The sequence below is a fragment of the Notolepis coatsorum genome, assembly GCF_963971535.1.
Source record: "Notolepis coatsorum genome assembly, chromosome: 19".
Lineage (NCBI taxonomy): Eukaryota > Metazoa > Chordata > Actinopteri > Aulopiformes > Paralepididae > Notolepis > Notolepis coatsorum.
In genome coordinates, this window is record NC_140183.1 from 51,395,287 (window position 1) to 51,412,786 (window position 17,500).

At 41.0% G+C, this 17,500-nt stretch overlaps 1 protein-coding gene across 1 annotated transcript in view; it reads right to left on the bottom strand.

Annotated features, from left to right (window-relative positions):
* The window catches only part of rspo1 (R-spondin 1), a 79,445-nt gene that overhangs the window by 5,176 nt on the left and 56,769 nt on the right, over window positions 1–17,500 (bottom strand). The window contains exons 3-4 of the mRNA XM_084336527.1: window positions 8,913–9,056; window positions 5,937–6,161 (exon numbers count right to left, since the gene is read on the bottom strand). Coding sequence (XP_084192653.1) covers window positions 5,937–6,161; window positions 8,913–9,056 — 369 coding nt within the window. The remainder of the gene's footprint in view (window positions 1–5,936; window positions 6,162–8,912; window positions 9,057–17,500) is intronic.

A 17,500-nucleotide genomic window follows, 5' to 3' on the forward strand; every position in this document is an offset into this window, starting at 1 on the left:
ATATCTCTTGTTGTGGAATTAACACAACATTATGCATACTTTTGACAATAAATAAAATCAGAATTAGTTCTTACTTGCTTGCCTGGGTAAATAAAGGTTATAGAAATGTAAAAAAAAAAAAAAAAAAAAAAAAAACGATACTGATATTTTCCGATATCACATTTTAATGCCGATATCGGCCGATAATATCGGTAGGCCGATAATATCGGACATCCCTAATAATTAGTCCTTTTAGTTTTCTAAGCAGATATATACTATTTTTTGCCGAACCACTGCTGCCTGGGTGCAGTGAATTCATCACCTCAAAAGCCCTGTTGCCTTTTGAAAAACTGGGCTTTTGAGGTGATGAAATCACTGCGCCCAGGCAGCAGTGGTTCAGCAAAAAATTGTTAGAGTATATATCTGCTTAGAAAATGAAAATGTCTAATTATAATATTTTTTTCAACACATGGTAAATAGGTATGTATCTGCTTGTCTAACTCCAGGGTAGATGGCAAACATCATACTTTCACCTCCGCAACATTGCTAAAATCCGTCACTGCTTCTCCCCCCCTGCTGCTGAATCCCTCATACACGCCTTAATCTCCTCCCGCCTGGACTATTGCAACTCCCTCCTCACTGGCATCACCTCCCGCTCCCTCCATAAACTGCAAATGGTCCAAAACTCAGCCGCCCGCCTCCTCACTAACACCTGGTCCCGTGAACACATCACTCCTGTCCTCCACTCTCTCCACTGGCTCCCGATCAAACACTGCATAAACTTTAAAACACTACTCCTCACCTTCAAAGCCCTCCACAGCCTGGCCCCCCCCTACCTGACTGATCTCCTTCTTCCCTACCGCCCACCCGTTCCCTCCGGTCCTCCTCCACTGCCTCCTTCACTGTCCCGACATCCAAACTCAAAAACTTTGGTGATCGGGCCTTCTCTCGCACTGCCACCGACTCTGGAACTCCCTCCCTCAGTCCATCAGAGACTCCCCTACACTCTCCACCTTCAAAGCTCGCCTCAAAACCCACCTGTTCTCCCTTGCCTTCAACCCCCCCCACCCATAACCCCCCCCCCCTCCAACCTGATTGATGTCTGTCTCCTGCCGCTCTGTCTTTTTGTGCTATCTCATGCTGTCTTCCCTGTTCCCCCCATGGTCTCATGTTCCTTTTGTTTTTGCTTCTTTGTTGTTTCTTTGTTTTTGTTTCTTTTTTTTTTGTTTCTTTTTTTTTACTTTGCTCCCGACTACTGTCAGCGACTTCGGGTCATTGAGAAGCGATATATAAATTAAATTAATTATTATAATTATTATTAAATAAGCTAATTTCCCAAAAAGTTGGCGTGTTCCTAAGTATCCCGGATTACGATGGGGCGACAGTGGCTCGGGAAGTAGAGCAGTCATCTGGCAATCCGGAGGTTCCCGGTTCGATTCCCGCTCCTCCCTGGCAGCGTGTCGATGTGTCCTTGAGCAAGACACTTAACCCCTAATTGCTCCAGATGAGCAGGTTGGCACCTTGCATGGTTGCCTCCGCCTTCAGTGTGTGAATGTGTGAGTGAATGGGTAAAATGTGAGTAACAAAAGTGCTTTGGATAAAAGCTCTATATGAAAAAGCAGCCATTTACCATTTACCATTCATCCCAACATCCTAGTCCTTAAAGTTCTAAAAATGCTTAAGGTGAGACAGCACCCCTAATAGGGAAAACAAATATTTGAATAGATATCACAGGCTAGCCATCAACACTGAGGAAGGAACATAAATTGTTCCGAAATATGTTTGTTTCAGGCTGCCATTAAATAACCAAAATCTGTGAGTGCTGGTCCAAGCGTATTGCTTTCTTTTTCTAATATACTCCACGGGATTTCAGCACCCAGTGTTATATTTTGTGAGCGCAGTCTATCTTGACTTATAGATATCACTATGAAACTTTCCCAGTTTGTTATGTACATATAAACTAAGAAAGAATATTTTGCAAGTTTTCTGAATTTTATGTTTATATAATTATGCAAATGAGGCACTTCCCCCCTTAAATATGCACACATTTGCATGTATCGCCAAGACTCGCATTACCAACATGGATAATGCCAGATTCAAAAACTTGGTTTCATTTTGTTGATACATTCAAAATGAAACTTTGTATAGAGAGACTTTGTGGCTGAGTTATCCTCTGGCTATGTCCTCTTATCAGCTCATACATCAGGAAATACTGTCTACCAGTGGCGGCTGGCCACTAGGGCCGCTCGGGCGCCGCCCCCCCTGGTTAACCCTGGTTAAAAGAGAGGAGAATAAGAAATATCTTTTTTTGTTTTTTTGTTTTATAGCCCTATAAATAATATAAACATGTTTAAAATGAATAATATTTACTCATTTTAAGTATGTTTGTGTTTCCAATGCACAATATAACGTTAATATATCAAATATAAATAATCGTTTTCCTGAACAGGAAGTGACTCACTGTCTGATAGAGAATACGTTCCGTTACCGTAGCCGCATTTCTCCTCGCCGCATTTCTCTCGGGCTAGAAGCAATAGCGCTTTTAGTGCGCGTGCACGCCGTGCACTGTTTCATCGCTGTATCCGTCGCAGCCAATCAGTGCGTAACGCGCTGTGCGTTGAAATATGATGTATTATGATGGAACACGGGCACGTTTTGAAGCGGTCTAAGCAGCAGCGTCTATAATTTCCGTAGCCGCATTTCTCTGAGACGCTCTCTGATTGGCCGGCGTCAGTTTTTTCCGTAGCCGCATTTCGCGGAGACGCTCTCTCTGATTGGCCAATGCCAGTTTCTGTTGTAGCTGTTGTGTTTGTGTTGTTGTGATGCAGCTATTTGTCTTAGAGCGTGACGGCAAGTTCTTTCGACAGTTAAGCTTAGGCACTCTTTCAAAGTTGGTTAAGGTTAGAGTTTGTCTTAGAGCATGGCGATAGGAACGCCTGGTAGTATAGCTATATATGGATGCAGTGTGGACATGCATGGACAATGGACATCAACACAGTCTGGACAGTGGAGTGGATATACTTTATCAATGCTAACAAGCTAATAGCTGGATGCAGTCTCGACCACGTAAACAGTGAGTTAATTCGGTCTCTCTCTCTCTCTCTCTCTCTCTCTCTCTCTCTCTCTCTCTCTCTCTCGGATTGGAAATAAGTGGATTATGGCTTGTTCAATATCGTCTATGTTTGAATGAATGAATGAATGAAAACTTTATTTAACAGATTGCAGAATGGGTACAATACAGTACGGCTCAATACATACAATTGTTAAGGGGATACAGACCAGAGAAAGACGTTTGTCTTGTTTACATCAGGGTCCCCTGTTTTGAATTCATATCGATAGTTTAATAGCTAGCCTTGGCTCGTTTAACAATATGCAAAATATGTGTACAGCCCTGTACTCATACTGAAGTTATTCTTGGTATATAATACTACACATACACTTGGTCTGATTGTGTAACGAATCGATTCCACGTCGCGCTGTGTGTGAGAGAGAGAAAGAGAGAGAAGGAGAGATAGAGGGGGATACTAATTAATCCCCCCCCCCCGTGAAGAATTCACAAGCCGCCACTGCTGTCTACTGTCATAAAAAAACGATTTTGCCTAGTTTTGGTATAAAATTTACTATAAACCTGGCTATGAATGATATATATCAACAAACCCTTCTATAGAAAGAAGCATAATATGGATGGGAAGAAATGTGGAAAGTTTGGTGTGTGTAGGTACTAGGGAAAATGGAGTTCCAAGACTTTTGCACGGAGTTGCACCCTTACTTACAATTCAATATGAATTGAAAATGGGGGACCATGATGTAAACAAGACGAAAGTCTTTCTCTGGTCTGCATCCCCTTAACAATTGTGTGTATTGTGCCGTACTGTATTGTACCCATTCTAAGGACGAGTTTAGGCGTCCTTCCCCGCCATGCTCAAGTTGCCGAAGACGCCGTAACTCGTCTTTGATATCAATATTTCAAAAATCTGTGATCGGAATCATATTTCCTTTCCGGGGCCCTGAGACACAAGTGTGATCTCCTCTCAATCCTCTAGCGGTTCAAGACCGCCATCTGGTGGCCAATCGGCAGATCGAAAAAACGGATGTTACCTTTAACCCGGCAGGACTCACTCCATATGTGGTCCGGGCACTCGCTAATGTTAGAGAGACTCAGTCTTCACACAGTGAACATCGATCGCTGCAAATAACTCGAAAAAACAACATGATTTGGACGTATATAAGTATTATACAACCTGGAAATGGACCGGGTATTTCAACATCCCATAATGGAAAACTGTCTACCCCACGCTGATCGCCCAACGGCCCGCGGAGACTGGGGTGAGTTTTAGCGTGTAATATTACCGTGTTCGACACTAACTGCTATGATGAACATTTGACCCACATTAGATGAATGATATAACGTTGCCCACGGAATTATAAACGATCCCCCGCCCATCCGGTCAACATCAGATGATACGTAGAAACTTCTAGAAGTACGTCCAATTGAAATTTTTTATCTCGCACAGATTCCTACCAAACTGTATTTCATCATCAATATAATGGATTTGGGGCTATAAATCACTTTCTGGAGAAAGCTGCAGAAAGAGATGAAAACATACTTATACTTTAGATCATATTTTAGTATGAATATGTGAATGAAAAAGTTTAACGTTGCTACACCATGAACAATACATATAGGACCTTGAATGGGCCCTAATAATGGCAATCTAGCAATAGAATTTAAAAAGTTATAGCCCTGCAAAGAAGGGGAACTTCTCCATGTTAAATAGAGCTGGCAACGGATGGTATATCATGAATTTAACCTTAGGCAATCAAAGTGTTAATTTAATGTTTTATTACTAAGTTAGAAAAATATTTGTGCAAACTAATCAGGGTTTCAGTTTTCAGCCAAAAAAACTGATTTAGTCAGATTAATCTTGTACTCGCTTCAGTTACAACGGAGGCCAAGTGAGTGTCGATAATAGCCGCTGTCCACCAAGCGGCCAGGGGGATAACCTGCTGGAGAGCATGTTTGTGTTCAGAAGACAAGGGCTCAAGCCAACATGTCAGGACTGTGTAAACCGCGTGCATCAACGAGCTTCAACACAAACAGCTCTGATCCAGCTCTGATCCCTTGGCCAGTTCTGCAGAGCAGCATAACAACCTCACATCAACGAGCTTCAACACAAATAGCTCGGATCCAGCTCTGATCCCTTGGCCAGTTCTTCAGAGCAGCATAACAACCTCACATCAACGAGCTTCAACACAAATAGCTCGGATCCAGCTCTGATCCCTGGGCCAGTTCTGCAGAGCAGCATAACAACCTCACATCATCAGCTCTGATCCCTGGGCCAGTTCTGCAGAGCAGCATAACAACCTCACATCATCGGCTCTGATCTGGGCCAGTTCTGCAGAGCAGCATAACAGCCTCACATCACCAGCTCTGATCTGGGCCAGTTCTGCAGAGCAGCATAACAACCTCACATCACCAGCTCTGATCTGGGCCAGTTCTGCAGAGCAGCATAACAACCTCACATCATCAGTTCTGCAGAGCAGCATAACAACCTCACATCAACAAGCTTGGCTTGTGGACAGAGTTGTTGTTTACATGCTGAGGAGATTCTGTGTCCTTCTGGAAGCGTGGGCCAAACCAAACCCAATCAACACATTGTGGGTTATAGACACATAGACAGGGTGGGGGACGCAAGATCTCTGGATGTTGTGGATATTGTGTAATGGCACCATCATTCATAATATTAACTGGTGAAGGGTTTTCCATGTTACACATTTGGGTCTTATATATATATGTGTGTGTGTGTGTGTGTGTGTGTGTGTGTGTGTGTGTGTGTGTGTGTGTGTGTGTGTGTGTGTGTGTGTGTGTGTGTGTGTGTGTGTGTGTGTGTGTGTGTGTGTGTGTGTGTGTGTGTGTGTGTGTGTGTGTGTGTGTGTGTGTGTGTGTGTGTCTTTACCTCTGGTACATGGGGTCTTGAGCACAGTGCACTTCCTCTTCTCCATCTGCGGAGCGCAGGGCTGCGAGGTCACGAGGGTCGAGGAGACGTCCAGGCCGGAGATCTGGTGGAGGGGCTCCCGGACTCGGGTCTGCGAGCCTTTCTTGAAACCGCACGTCTTGTTCTTCTTCATACAGGGACCCCATTGGCTCCACTCACCCAGCTCGCACTCCACAGCAGGCTGGCCTGGAGCGACACCCCCGGGAAGAGAAAACCAAAATGTGGTGAGAAGATTCCTCCACAATTCAAAACATCTCATGTTTTGGGGGTTTCGCTTGTCAGCCTCCGTGAGTATTTCCAATTTAGCTGCATTTCTGGACAGCTCAACTGATTTAGACATGCTGTGGAGCTGAAGACCAAACCTGTTGACAATTTAAAACCTTTGTTTTTCTTCCCTTTTTTGAAATATCTCGACTTTATGTGAGAAAATAAAAGAAAGAAAGAGATAGTGATTGCAGGCAACTGAATACAAACAAAAACAATTCATGGAGGAATACTGTATATAAAGTGAGCAGGGTTGTGGAGTGACAGATTAAATACAGTATATAAAGTGAGCAGGGTGAGGAGTGACATATTAAATACAGTATATAAAGTGAGCTGGTTGGGGAGTGACATATTAAATACAGTATATAAAGTGAGCAGGGTGAGGACTGAGGAGTGACATATTAAATACAGTATATAAAGTGAGCTGGTTGGGGAGTGACATATTAAATACAGTATATAAAGTGAGCAGGGTGAGGAGTGACATATTAAATACAGTATATAAAGTGAGCTGGTTGGGGAGTGACATATTAAATACAGTATATAAAGTGAGCAGGGTGGGGAGTGACATTAAATACAGTATATAAAGTGAGCTGGTTGGGGAGTGACAGATTAAATACAGTATATAAAGTGAGCAGGGTGGGGAGTGACATATTAAATACAGTATATAAAGTGCGCAGGGGGGGAGTGACAGATTAAATGCAGTATATAAAGTGAGCTGGTTGGGGAGTGACATATTAAATGAGTATATATAGTGAGCTGGTTGGGGAGTGACAGATTAAAGGAGTACTGTATATAAAGTGAGCTGGTTGGGGAGTGACATATTAAATGCAGTATATAAAGTGAGCTGGGTTGTGGAGTGACAGATTAAATGCAGTATATAAAGTGAGCTGGTTGGGGAGTGACATATTCAATTAGTATATAAAGTGAGCTGGTTGGGGAGTGACAGATTAAATGAGTATATAAAGTGAGCTGGGTTGTGGAGTGACATATTAAATGCAGTATATAAAGTGAGCTGGTTGGGGAGTGACATATTAAATGAGTATATATAGTGAGCTGGTTGCGGAGTGACAGATTAAATGCAGTATATAAAGTGAGCAGGGTTGTGGAGTGACAGATTAAATGCAGTATATAAAGTGAGCTGGTTGGGGAGTGACATATTAAATGAGTATATATAGTGAGCTGGTTGCGGAGTGACAGATTAAATTAGTATAGTGAGCTGGTTGGGGAGTGACAGATTAAATGAGTATATAAAGTGAGCTGGTCAGGGAGTGACAGATTAAATGCAGTATATAAAGTGACAAATTAAAGGCAACTGAGTTACAGTAATCTAACCCTTTACAGTTTCTGTGGAGAAACACAGTAATCAGATGAGAGATACTTCTGAAATATGGGCGTTTATTCAGGTTTTGGGATTGCTCAGAAGCACAGTAGGCTACTGTATGTTTGACATCTTGGAAATAATGGTTGATACCGGTTGTTAATAATGATATTAACCCTATATATAAACTGCCTTACACTGTAATTATAACTACCTACCTAAAACTATAGTCTACCCATATAACTCTGTATGATAGCATGTATAATAATGCTGTATATACCATATATATATTTATATATTCATATTTAATTTATCCACATCTGTCTGAATATACCTGCATATAATCCTAATTATATACCTGTATATACTATATCTATATCTGTATATATCCCTTACCTACTCCTATCCCTTACCTACTCTTACTAGTTATACTGCTGGCCAGTGTTTTTATACCTGTATCACTGTACATAATACTATAACACTGTATATACATCTGATTATCATTATTACTTAGTAGTACTCATTTATATATACTTCAGTTTAATCACCTGTACATTGTATATTGCTATTGCACTACTGTTACATTTGTACTCTGGTTAGGTGCCAACCTTTTTCGTTGTACTGTACTTGGGCTGTATAATGACAATACATTTGAATAAAATCTAATCTAATCTAATTTTAGAGGCAACGTAATTTGAAGCTATCCAATTACCTTACTGCATATTGAGTGTTTCATCATGTATACAGTTTTATATCAGTCACCGTGTGTAATGGATGAGATTTTGAAAGTAACCTGATTCCAACCCTATATGATAACAGGTGCTGGAACGAGCTGCTGACTTTTAGAGGAACAGTGGGGGTGATATCAAAGTGTCACCAACAGAGCCTGGAAAGCTTCTTCAAGTCTTACTAGTAATGCTGGTGTTTGCTTAGATATGACAGAAATACTTTCTAGAGAAATCGGCCAACAGGCCTTGCTCCAAAGTTCAGCGCCCTGGTGATTGAGAAACAACAGCACTAAGGGGAGAGAGAGCAGAGTGGGAGAACTCAGTAGGACACGCAATTTCTCCACGGTATTTTGAAGTGTTGACCTCTCCTGTTCCAGGCCAGGCAGCATTGCTCTGACAAGCGGAACTGACTTGGCTGCTCGGTTGACGTGTATTTAGTATAACAATGGCTGAGGGGGCCATGCTAGGGGTCCATGTGAAGCCCACACCTGGGGAGAACTTGACATGCTATTACAGCCTTTTTATATATATATATATATATATATATATATATGGAGTTAAGTGATGGCTACGGCTATGGGGTTAAAGGTCACTCGCCTAGAGTAGGAGAGGTCAAAGGTCACTCACCTACACACTCCATGGTCCCGTTGACCATGCTCAGGCCCGGAGGGCAGCTGAAATGGCATCGCCCTCTGTGTGAATACAAGCCCTCCTTACATTTTGTGCAAAAGTTGCGATTGAAACACGCCTCACAATTTTCTATCTTACATTCTGAAAGGAAAGGAGAGGAGACAAAAAGAAACAATTAGTCTATATAGTTCACATTGATTCTGTTAATACCCCATATGTGTGTTTGGCTTCAAATAATTTTTATTGAATTTCTGTTCAATAAAGTACGGTATCCACTTCTATCTGTTGCTTTTGGAGTGAATAAAAATGAAAGCTTCTCTCCAGGGGGGCGGAGGACCAGGAGAACCTGACTTGTATGCCTTATGAAAGATTTATTTAGTGATAAAACAACGGGGCAGTCTATTAAGGCGGGCTTTTCACGAGCAGCCTTCATCTCCTAAAAAAGCACATGCATACCGCACAGCCCTTTGGAGAGAGCATGGTGTGAATGAGTGCAGGGCCCATAGTACGTAACGTCAGCGGCTTTTCCCAGAGGTTCCTCATTAGAAGTTTCTCCCAAAACAAAACAACTACATCAAATTTAGATGGACCACGTGTGCAAAGCCATTTTGTAAATGAAGCTGTGTGAAGAAGTGTGTCGCTCACGTCGTGGCTGATCCGCATCACACTGCAGCTGAAGCTGTGTATAGTCTGATATTCAGTCTCTGGCGTAATCACATGTTTCGTGTGAGAAGCAGAATGGCATAGGAAACGCGGTCTCATCAGAAAACGTAAATAAAGAAATAATCAACCACAGGAAAAAAGGTGCATAATGTACGTCATGCCATGAGTAATATATTTAGGTTTCGTATGAGCCAAAACAAATTCAAAACAAATCACCGCAACCGGGAGTCGAACCAACAATGACTGTGGCCGTGGGCTCTTGCCACTAGACTAAGAAAGCTACCCACCCTGACACAAACATGTTATAATTTTGGTTTGTTTTAACATTTAACAGTTATGGTTAAGATATACAGTTATGGTTATGGTTAGTTTAAGATAACAGTGTGGTTAAGGTTAGGGTTAAGGTTTGGGTAAGGCCATCAAAAAAGTGTGTGTCGGTAGTCTTGAGGTAAAGGCACTTGCCTCTCTCTAACCCTAACCTTGTTCCAGCAGGGGAACACAAATGTTTTTTGAAGTTTGCATTTTTTAAATTTGTAATACATACATTGTACATTTTCATAAATACGTCAATATATTACTTATGGCTATAACATGACATACAATATGTACCTTTTTATTGTGGTCAATTAGTACTTTATTTACATATTTTTAATGAGATTGGGCTGACATAGGCCTAATACCTCACTGTTTTCCAGAGACTGGGCTTGGACACAAACTTGGGTTGGAGGAAGATTAAAATGGGTCTCCAAATTCTTGTGCAGAAACTGTAAAATTCAGTTGTGGCCAATACCTGTACAAATACCAACATGTCTTAGTTCATAGAAGATAAATGGACCTCCAGCAACTTGTTGTCCAAGTTGCCGGTGGTGAAGCTTGTGTGTAGCTTTTACTGTATTTGTTCATGGTCGGACATGCAAAATGGAAGTGGGAGATGCATCACCTCTGACCACATGCGTTCCAGCTACAAAGTTGGAAAAACATCGATGCCCACACAAAAGAAATGTTGGCAATTATTTCTTACAATTTGTCTACTTTGTCTATATACAGTACTTAGAAATGTACTCTTAACAGCTAATAACAACATAGACATTTATACGATGTGAGTGGCCATGTTGAAATTACATCAAATGGCGCTGAGGATTGAACTGGGGGTTGAGAAATCATGAGTTTGTAACTAGGAACTCAGAGTTGATGTTTTATTTGTTTTTTCCTAGTAGGGAGTCAGAATTTCCGACCTCCATGCTATAATCAAATGCAGCATTAATCCTACATCTTGGGACCTATGCTCCTAGACCTGAGGCAGGGAGTGAGGTTCCACCTGTGATTTCCCCCCATTGAAGATCAAAGGTATTACAGCCAAACTGTATTGTGTAGGTTCATAATCTTTGACAAATGCATAGATTATTTAATTATCATCATTAATTATCATTATTTTCTGGTTATAATGACATTTGGCGCCATCTTTGTTTTCATTGAAGCTATGAATAAAATGTCAAAAACACAAAGACTACAGTGTTTAAAAACAAACAAGTCAGGTAATCATGAGTATATAATTCCAATACAGTATTCTGTCTGTTGATTTGACTATTTTGGTTTCGTAACGTCATCCTCTCAGCTCAGCAGCATTCGCTCATGACTGGTCTTCAAATGACGACACTTGTGGGCAGGGCCGGACTGGGGAAATAATTTAGGCCGGGAAATATAGTGCAAAATATAGTCCCAGTCAGGCCACCAGGAATTTTTTTTGTTACAAACACTTAATTTCCTGCATTCTGGTGAAGGAATTTTGTAAATTGTACCCTTTAACACATTCACGGCCAGGGGTCGCTGTTTGCCTTCTGTATAGAATGCTAGTGCTGTAAGTCAATAGGGCGCTTGGTTCACTTGCGAGTGCTTAAGATATATCTTATATTATAGCTATGGGTCTAATACACCCGTCGATTGTCAGTGAGTTGCTTCCAGTCAACATGCACAAAACAGATTGTTTTTTCATCCGTACATTTCCGTTTTATACCGTTTTGAATATGAGTATAGTTTTGGTGATTCTTAGTAATCCCAGGAAAAGACGCGATAATATCGTTTTAGTGGAATGCACTTATCACATTTTTCGCCTGATTATCTAATCATCCTGAAATCAACGCTAGATTATCATTATTATTAGGGCTGTCAGTTTATTGCGTTAATTAGATTAATTAATTACACAGCAAATTATCGCGTTACGAAAATTAACTCAAAATTCATTAAAAAAATTACGTCGAATAAACATTTACAGACTTTTTTTTAATATGGTCCATTTGCATGTTCTTGGTATCTGATTCTAGGGACATCTATGGATCTCAGGGAATGTATTCCCAGTGTCAGAAATACTGTGGGCTAGATCCACAAAGAATGGATTGCACGGTGCAAGTTGCACCCTTAGTTACAATTCATTATGAATTGAAAATGGGGGACCCTGATGTAAACAAGACGAAAGTCTTTCTCTAGTCTGCATCCCCTTAACACTTTGAGTGCCAGCGACGAGACTTCTTGTTAGTTCATGCCGACCGTTGAGTGCCAGCGACGAGATATCTCGCTTTTTTTTTATTAGCGATTTGAATTCATATTTCATCAATCTAGTCTCACGTTAGTGCTGCAAACTCTCTCTGAGCTCCATTGGGAAAATACCGCCCCCTATCATCTCTCCCTGTTGTACTGCACCCCTTTGGAATGGATTGAATGAAACACATGGGGGGGGGGGGGGGGGGGGGGGGGAATCCTGCTTCCTCATTTTACTTCTCGGGCAAGTCACCCGAGAGGATCGGATTCATTGCCGAGCCCCAAAACAGTGTGGAATACATATTTCCAGTACCCAGCATTGGATCAATAAACGCGATCAATATTTGGAATGGCGATCAGGAATTAGAATAATCTTTTTGGAGAACATCTGATCTGAGGTAGGGAATCTATTTGACCAGTCTTAGGATAATCAGAACTTTTTTCACAGAGATATCAACGTGTGCCCTATGTGTGTGTGTGTGCATGTGTGTGTGTGTGTGTGTGCTGATCAGGAAATGAGAGAATAGATTTTTCAGCTTGCTTCTATATCGTGCATAAGTACACATATGTGACCCAGTCTGGTGATGATGCCTACAAGTCGCCAGGGTGAAATGACAGATTTTTTATATATAACTACAGTTCGAGAGTTGAAGAACATATTTAGTATAACAGCGAACAGATATAATAACTCTAAAAATCTTGATCATGTCAAGATACTTGTCATGCAGTCTAACCCCGATATCCTGATTTTAAGTGAAACTTGGCTTAAGAAAGGTGATTCTGACTTGGATGTAACTCTAGACAATTACAACCTGTTTAGAGCGGATAGGACTGGGAGGGGGGGAGGGGTGGCTATTTATGTAAAGTCTATTTTTTCTGTGACTATTTTAAACACTGTAACAATTCCAAAATGTTTTGAAATCCTTGTTTTTTTTTTTATATTATTGGTCTTTTTCCCCCTCCATTTTCCTCCGATTTTCTCCCATCCCAATGTTAGTCGTATGCCAATTCCCAGTCCCTTCCTGATCGCTGCGCACTTACCCCCCACAGTCAGATCATCTGGGAGAGTGGAGGCTACCACGTGCTTCCTCCGACACACGTCCAGCCAATCACCGCTTCTTTTCACCTGGCAGCGCGGATTCTCATTGAGAGGGCGTAGCGTGTGGGAGGACCACACTATCCCCCTCACGTCCAATCCGCGCTTAGCAGACGCCCCGACCGAACTGTAGGAGTCGCTGTTTACAACGACCCGGACCCACCCCGCCAGCTTCTCCCACCCTCTGATACAGCCAATTGTATCAGTGCAGACGGCCAGCCAAGCTGGTGACAACCCCGGAGCTGTGAGCTGGATTCGAACAGGCGAATCCAGCTCACAGCTCCGGGGCTGGTGACGAACGCAATCTCCGCTCGGCCACCTAACCGCCCTGAAATCCTTGTTTTAAACATTTATTTGGGACCCAATAATTCTGTTAATGTGACTGGAGTCTATAGACCCCCATCAGCCGATGTTAACTCTATTGATAGGATAGCAGAGTTACTATCTCAGTACTCAAATGTTGAACTGATAGTTCTAGGGGATTTTAATATTGATTGGCTTAGTAATGATTCAAACCATCTTAGAGACATTAGTAGTAGCATTGGCTTATCTCAGTTGGTTACTGAGCCCACCAGGCCAAATCTAAAAGATTATTCTAGGTCAAGTATAATTGACTTAATGTTTTCTAATAAGACTGATAAAATTAGTGCTTGTGGTGTTTTTGAATTAGGTGTTAGTGATCACTGTCCTATAGCTTGTGTTAGAAACTCTCGATTAGAGAAATCACAGTCTCGCATTATTAACAAAAGGAATATGAAAAACTTTAGTGATCAGGCTTTTCTAATTGACCTATTCCATAGCGACATCCACTACACATTGAAGATTCCCGATGTCGAAGTAGCACTCAACTTTTTTTCAAAAACCTTTCTCTCAATTGCTAATAAACATGCACCTTATAAAAGGCTTAGAATAAAAAATAGATTAATCCCTTGGTTCACACCTGAATTATCTGCCTTGCTTAAGGAGAGAGATAGAGCCTGGTCACTTGCCAGACGCTCTGGTGATCAGTCAGAATTATGAATGGCAATAGCGAAAAAAAAAAAAAATAGTTAAACACGTATATATATACGTGGTTGGCCATCAAGTGTCGGCTCCCAATCACGTATATATACGTGGTTGGCCAGGAATGTGTTAAATGCCAGTGTTTGTGATGGCATCACAAATGATTGTACAAAAAAAACACACACACAAAAATGTTAATATCTTCAATATATCAAATGCAAAGTGGATTTTTATGGGGGGGATTATTACAGGCTAACATAATGTCAATGATTAGCAACAACACTGATTTCAATGGATTTTTTGTTTTTTGTAATGTCAAATTGAAAAGAATACTCACTCTTACTGTTGACAGAGTCAGCTATGGAGCGACAATAATGTGTTCATGACGACAAGGTTTCTCTTTAGCCTTTGGCGTGGTTTATTTCACATTGCACCCAACAGTACATATGAGTCCTTCTCTTGTGAGAGCGACGGAGGAAGAGAGTGAAGGGGGAGGTAACATCTCCTTTTATACTTCTCACCTGGCGTCAGCTACAATAGCTACGCCTATAGCGCCCTCTTGTGGAAACAGTTAGACAGTTACATGCAATCATACATAACATCTAACTTCAACACTTACCATTAGGGAACTAAATTGCCCTGATCATAACCACCACATATTCAATACATTTTAGAATTTTAACTAAGGCTGTCAAAGTTAACGCGGTATTAACGTGTTATCGCCCGATTCTATTAACGCCACAATCTTGAGGAAGATGAGGAAGGGGCAAGAGAGAAAGAGAGCTGGGAGAGTGTGTGTGTGAGCGAGAGAGGGGGTGTGTGTGATTACTCAGCCCTTGTGTGGGTGAATGTAACAAGTTCCTAACGTTTTCTTTCCCCTATTATTTCATGCACACTTTATTCATTGTTTTAAATTATTATTTTCTTTTAAGTTATTTTGTGCATCACTCTGTTTTGAATTTGATGCAAATTTGCAATGCAAGAGGGTCATCTTTTTGTGTTAAATGGATGCATAAAGCAAGCATTTGTTGACTCGCATGTCGATAAGAGTATTAAAACTTAGAAATTGAAAAAGATCTGTTTAACCCTTTCCCCGCCAATAACGGGTTTCAAGTTCATGCGAATTCTGCCAATAACGGCGTACGACGTGATTCTGATCATAATTTCATAATTTCGCCATGGTATTCATATTTCACTCACGGAGCCTTGTCGGATGCTGTGTGAGCCAGCACAACTCTGCAACGCTTCAATACTGCCACCTGGTGGCTGATCGGCGAGTTGCAACCGGAAGTGGATCTCTTGTGATCCCGGTGTGTCTCCCTATTCCGTCCGGCCACTCGTTTATCGTCGCGGGACTCAATACACACACGTGGATATGGATTTTTGCCATAACTCAATAATCTACATGATTTGGGCGTGTATTAGTAATATACAAACCGGAAATGGATCGCCTCGATCCCCACCACATAACTGGGATCTGTTTGCTCCACTCTCATCGCCCAACGGTACGAGGAGACTGACGTGAGTTTCAGCGTTTTTGTTTATCATTTTCGATACAAACTGCTCTGATCAATATATCACCCATACTACATGAAGCATCTAACGACTATCACGGAATTATAAACGCCCCCCCGCCCTCCGTTCACCCGCGCATGATCAGTCATAACGTTTAGGACCATGTACAGTTGAAATTTTTAATATAGCGTCGATCGGTATCAAACTGCATTTGATGATCTAATATATGCATTTGTGCCTATATCTCACGTTCTGGGAAATACTGCAGAAAACGATAAAAACATATTTATACTCTAGAGCAGGGGTGGCCAACCAGTCAGAGACTAAGAGCCACAAAAAAATGACTGTGGTACCACAAAGAGCCACACCATATACCAGCGTTTCTCAACCTTTTTTTTCAGTCACGGCACCCTTCATGTGTTTATAGGTCTCACCCTCTGGCCTCTGAAGTTGCTAATGTCTTTTTTATTTGGGCCTCACAGGGTTAAAAGTACCCTGTGAGACCCACGGTTGCAAAATTACAAAATCACTTTTAGCCATTTAAAAAAATTATGTTTATTTAAAAAATGTTAAAGGGGAACTATTTTACTATTTCTTTCACTATTTGGGCACTTTTACACAATTCCTGTGAGTCTATGGAACACCTAGGTTTTTTTTTTTTTAAATGCATTGTTTTGTATTTCTAATCAAGTACTAAAAACCGCATTTTTCTACCTCAAGCCGTTTTGAGGCTGGGCTCCAACCACTGTGTGGCCTGGTGCCAACTGCCACATCAACTGCCACATTATTATGCAGCTGAGAAATCTCTGACATCACAGATATGCACATTTTCAGATGACTCAGTTCAGTGAGGGTGAATATTGTGAGAGGAGAATTGGAAGAATTCGCCAATATGAGAATTAGAGACATATATCCTATTAATATAAGTCCACATAGCTAAGAAACAATGGTAAACACTGAAAAAAGCCATTTATAAGATAGTTCCCCTTTAAGCACATGTATAGTCAATTGGTCCTGTTGTTCAGCCTCACAATGCTATTTGATAGTAAATGTGTTTATATGTCCCACCCTCTGGCCTCTGAAGTTGCTAATTTCTTTTTAATTTGGGCCTCACAGGGTTAACCTCTAAAGCCCGAGATATACAGTAAAAGTGTATATTTTCAGCATTATGTTTGTTTACCAATTATTTTAACTGTTATTAGTGAAATATAAGATTATAGAAATCTCAGGGCATTGAGTCGGAAACCGGCGCATATTGACAGGAGGAAGTGGCACAGCCAAAAGTGAGTGTAGTCTTTTGAAGGAAGAGACTCAGGGCTTTCAAATTTCGAAAAACTACCCTACCCAGCTCACACCAGCCCCTGTCAATCATCTGACTTCTGGATTTACTTTTTAATTTCTCTTATTTTTTGGGATTATCTCCCACAAACCTGAACGTTATTGCCATAAAACAGAACGCAGTTAGTTTCTCTACCTTTCTGTGAACGTCTTGCAAAATGATGAAGAATGGTGGAGAAATTTACATTATAAAAAAGATGGCAGAATTCAGTACTGTATCTACAAAACCTTCTGTTTAATCATCTTCCCTTTATTCATTTGCTTAGATTTTTCAGGTCTGGTCAATTTTAGCATGGTGTTATTTACAGTCAAAGATATATATTTTTTTTTAAATAGAATTGATATTCTCCTTTGGTTCATTACAATTTACTCAAGCCTAGTAACAGACACACTATTTCTGACACTGATCCATATATGTCCCTAGATTCAGATACCA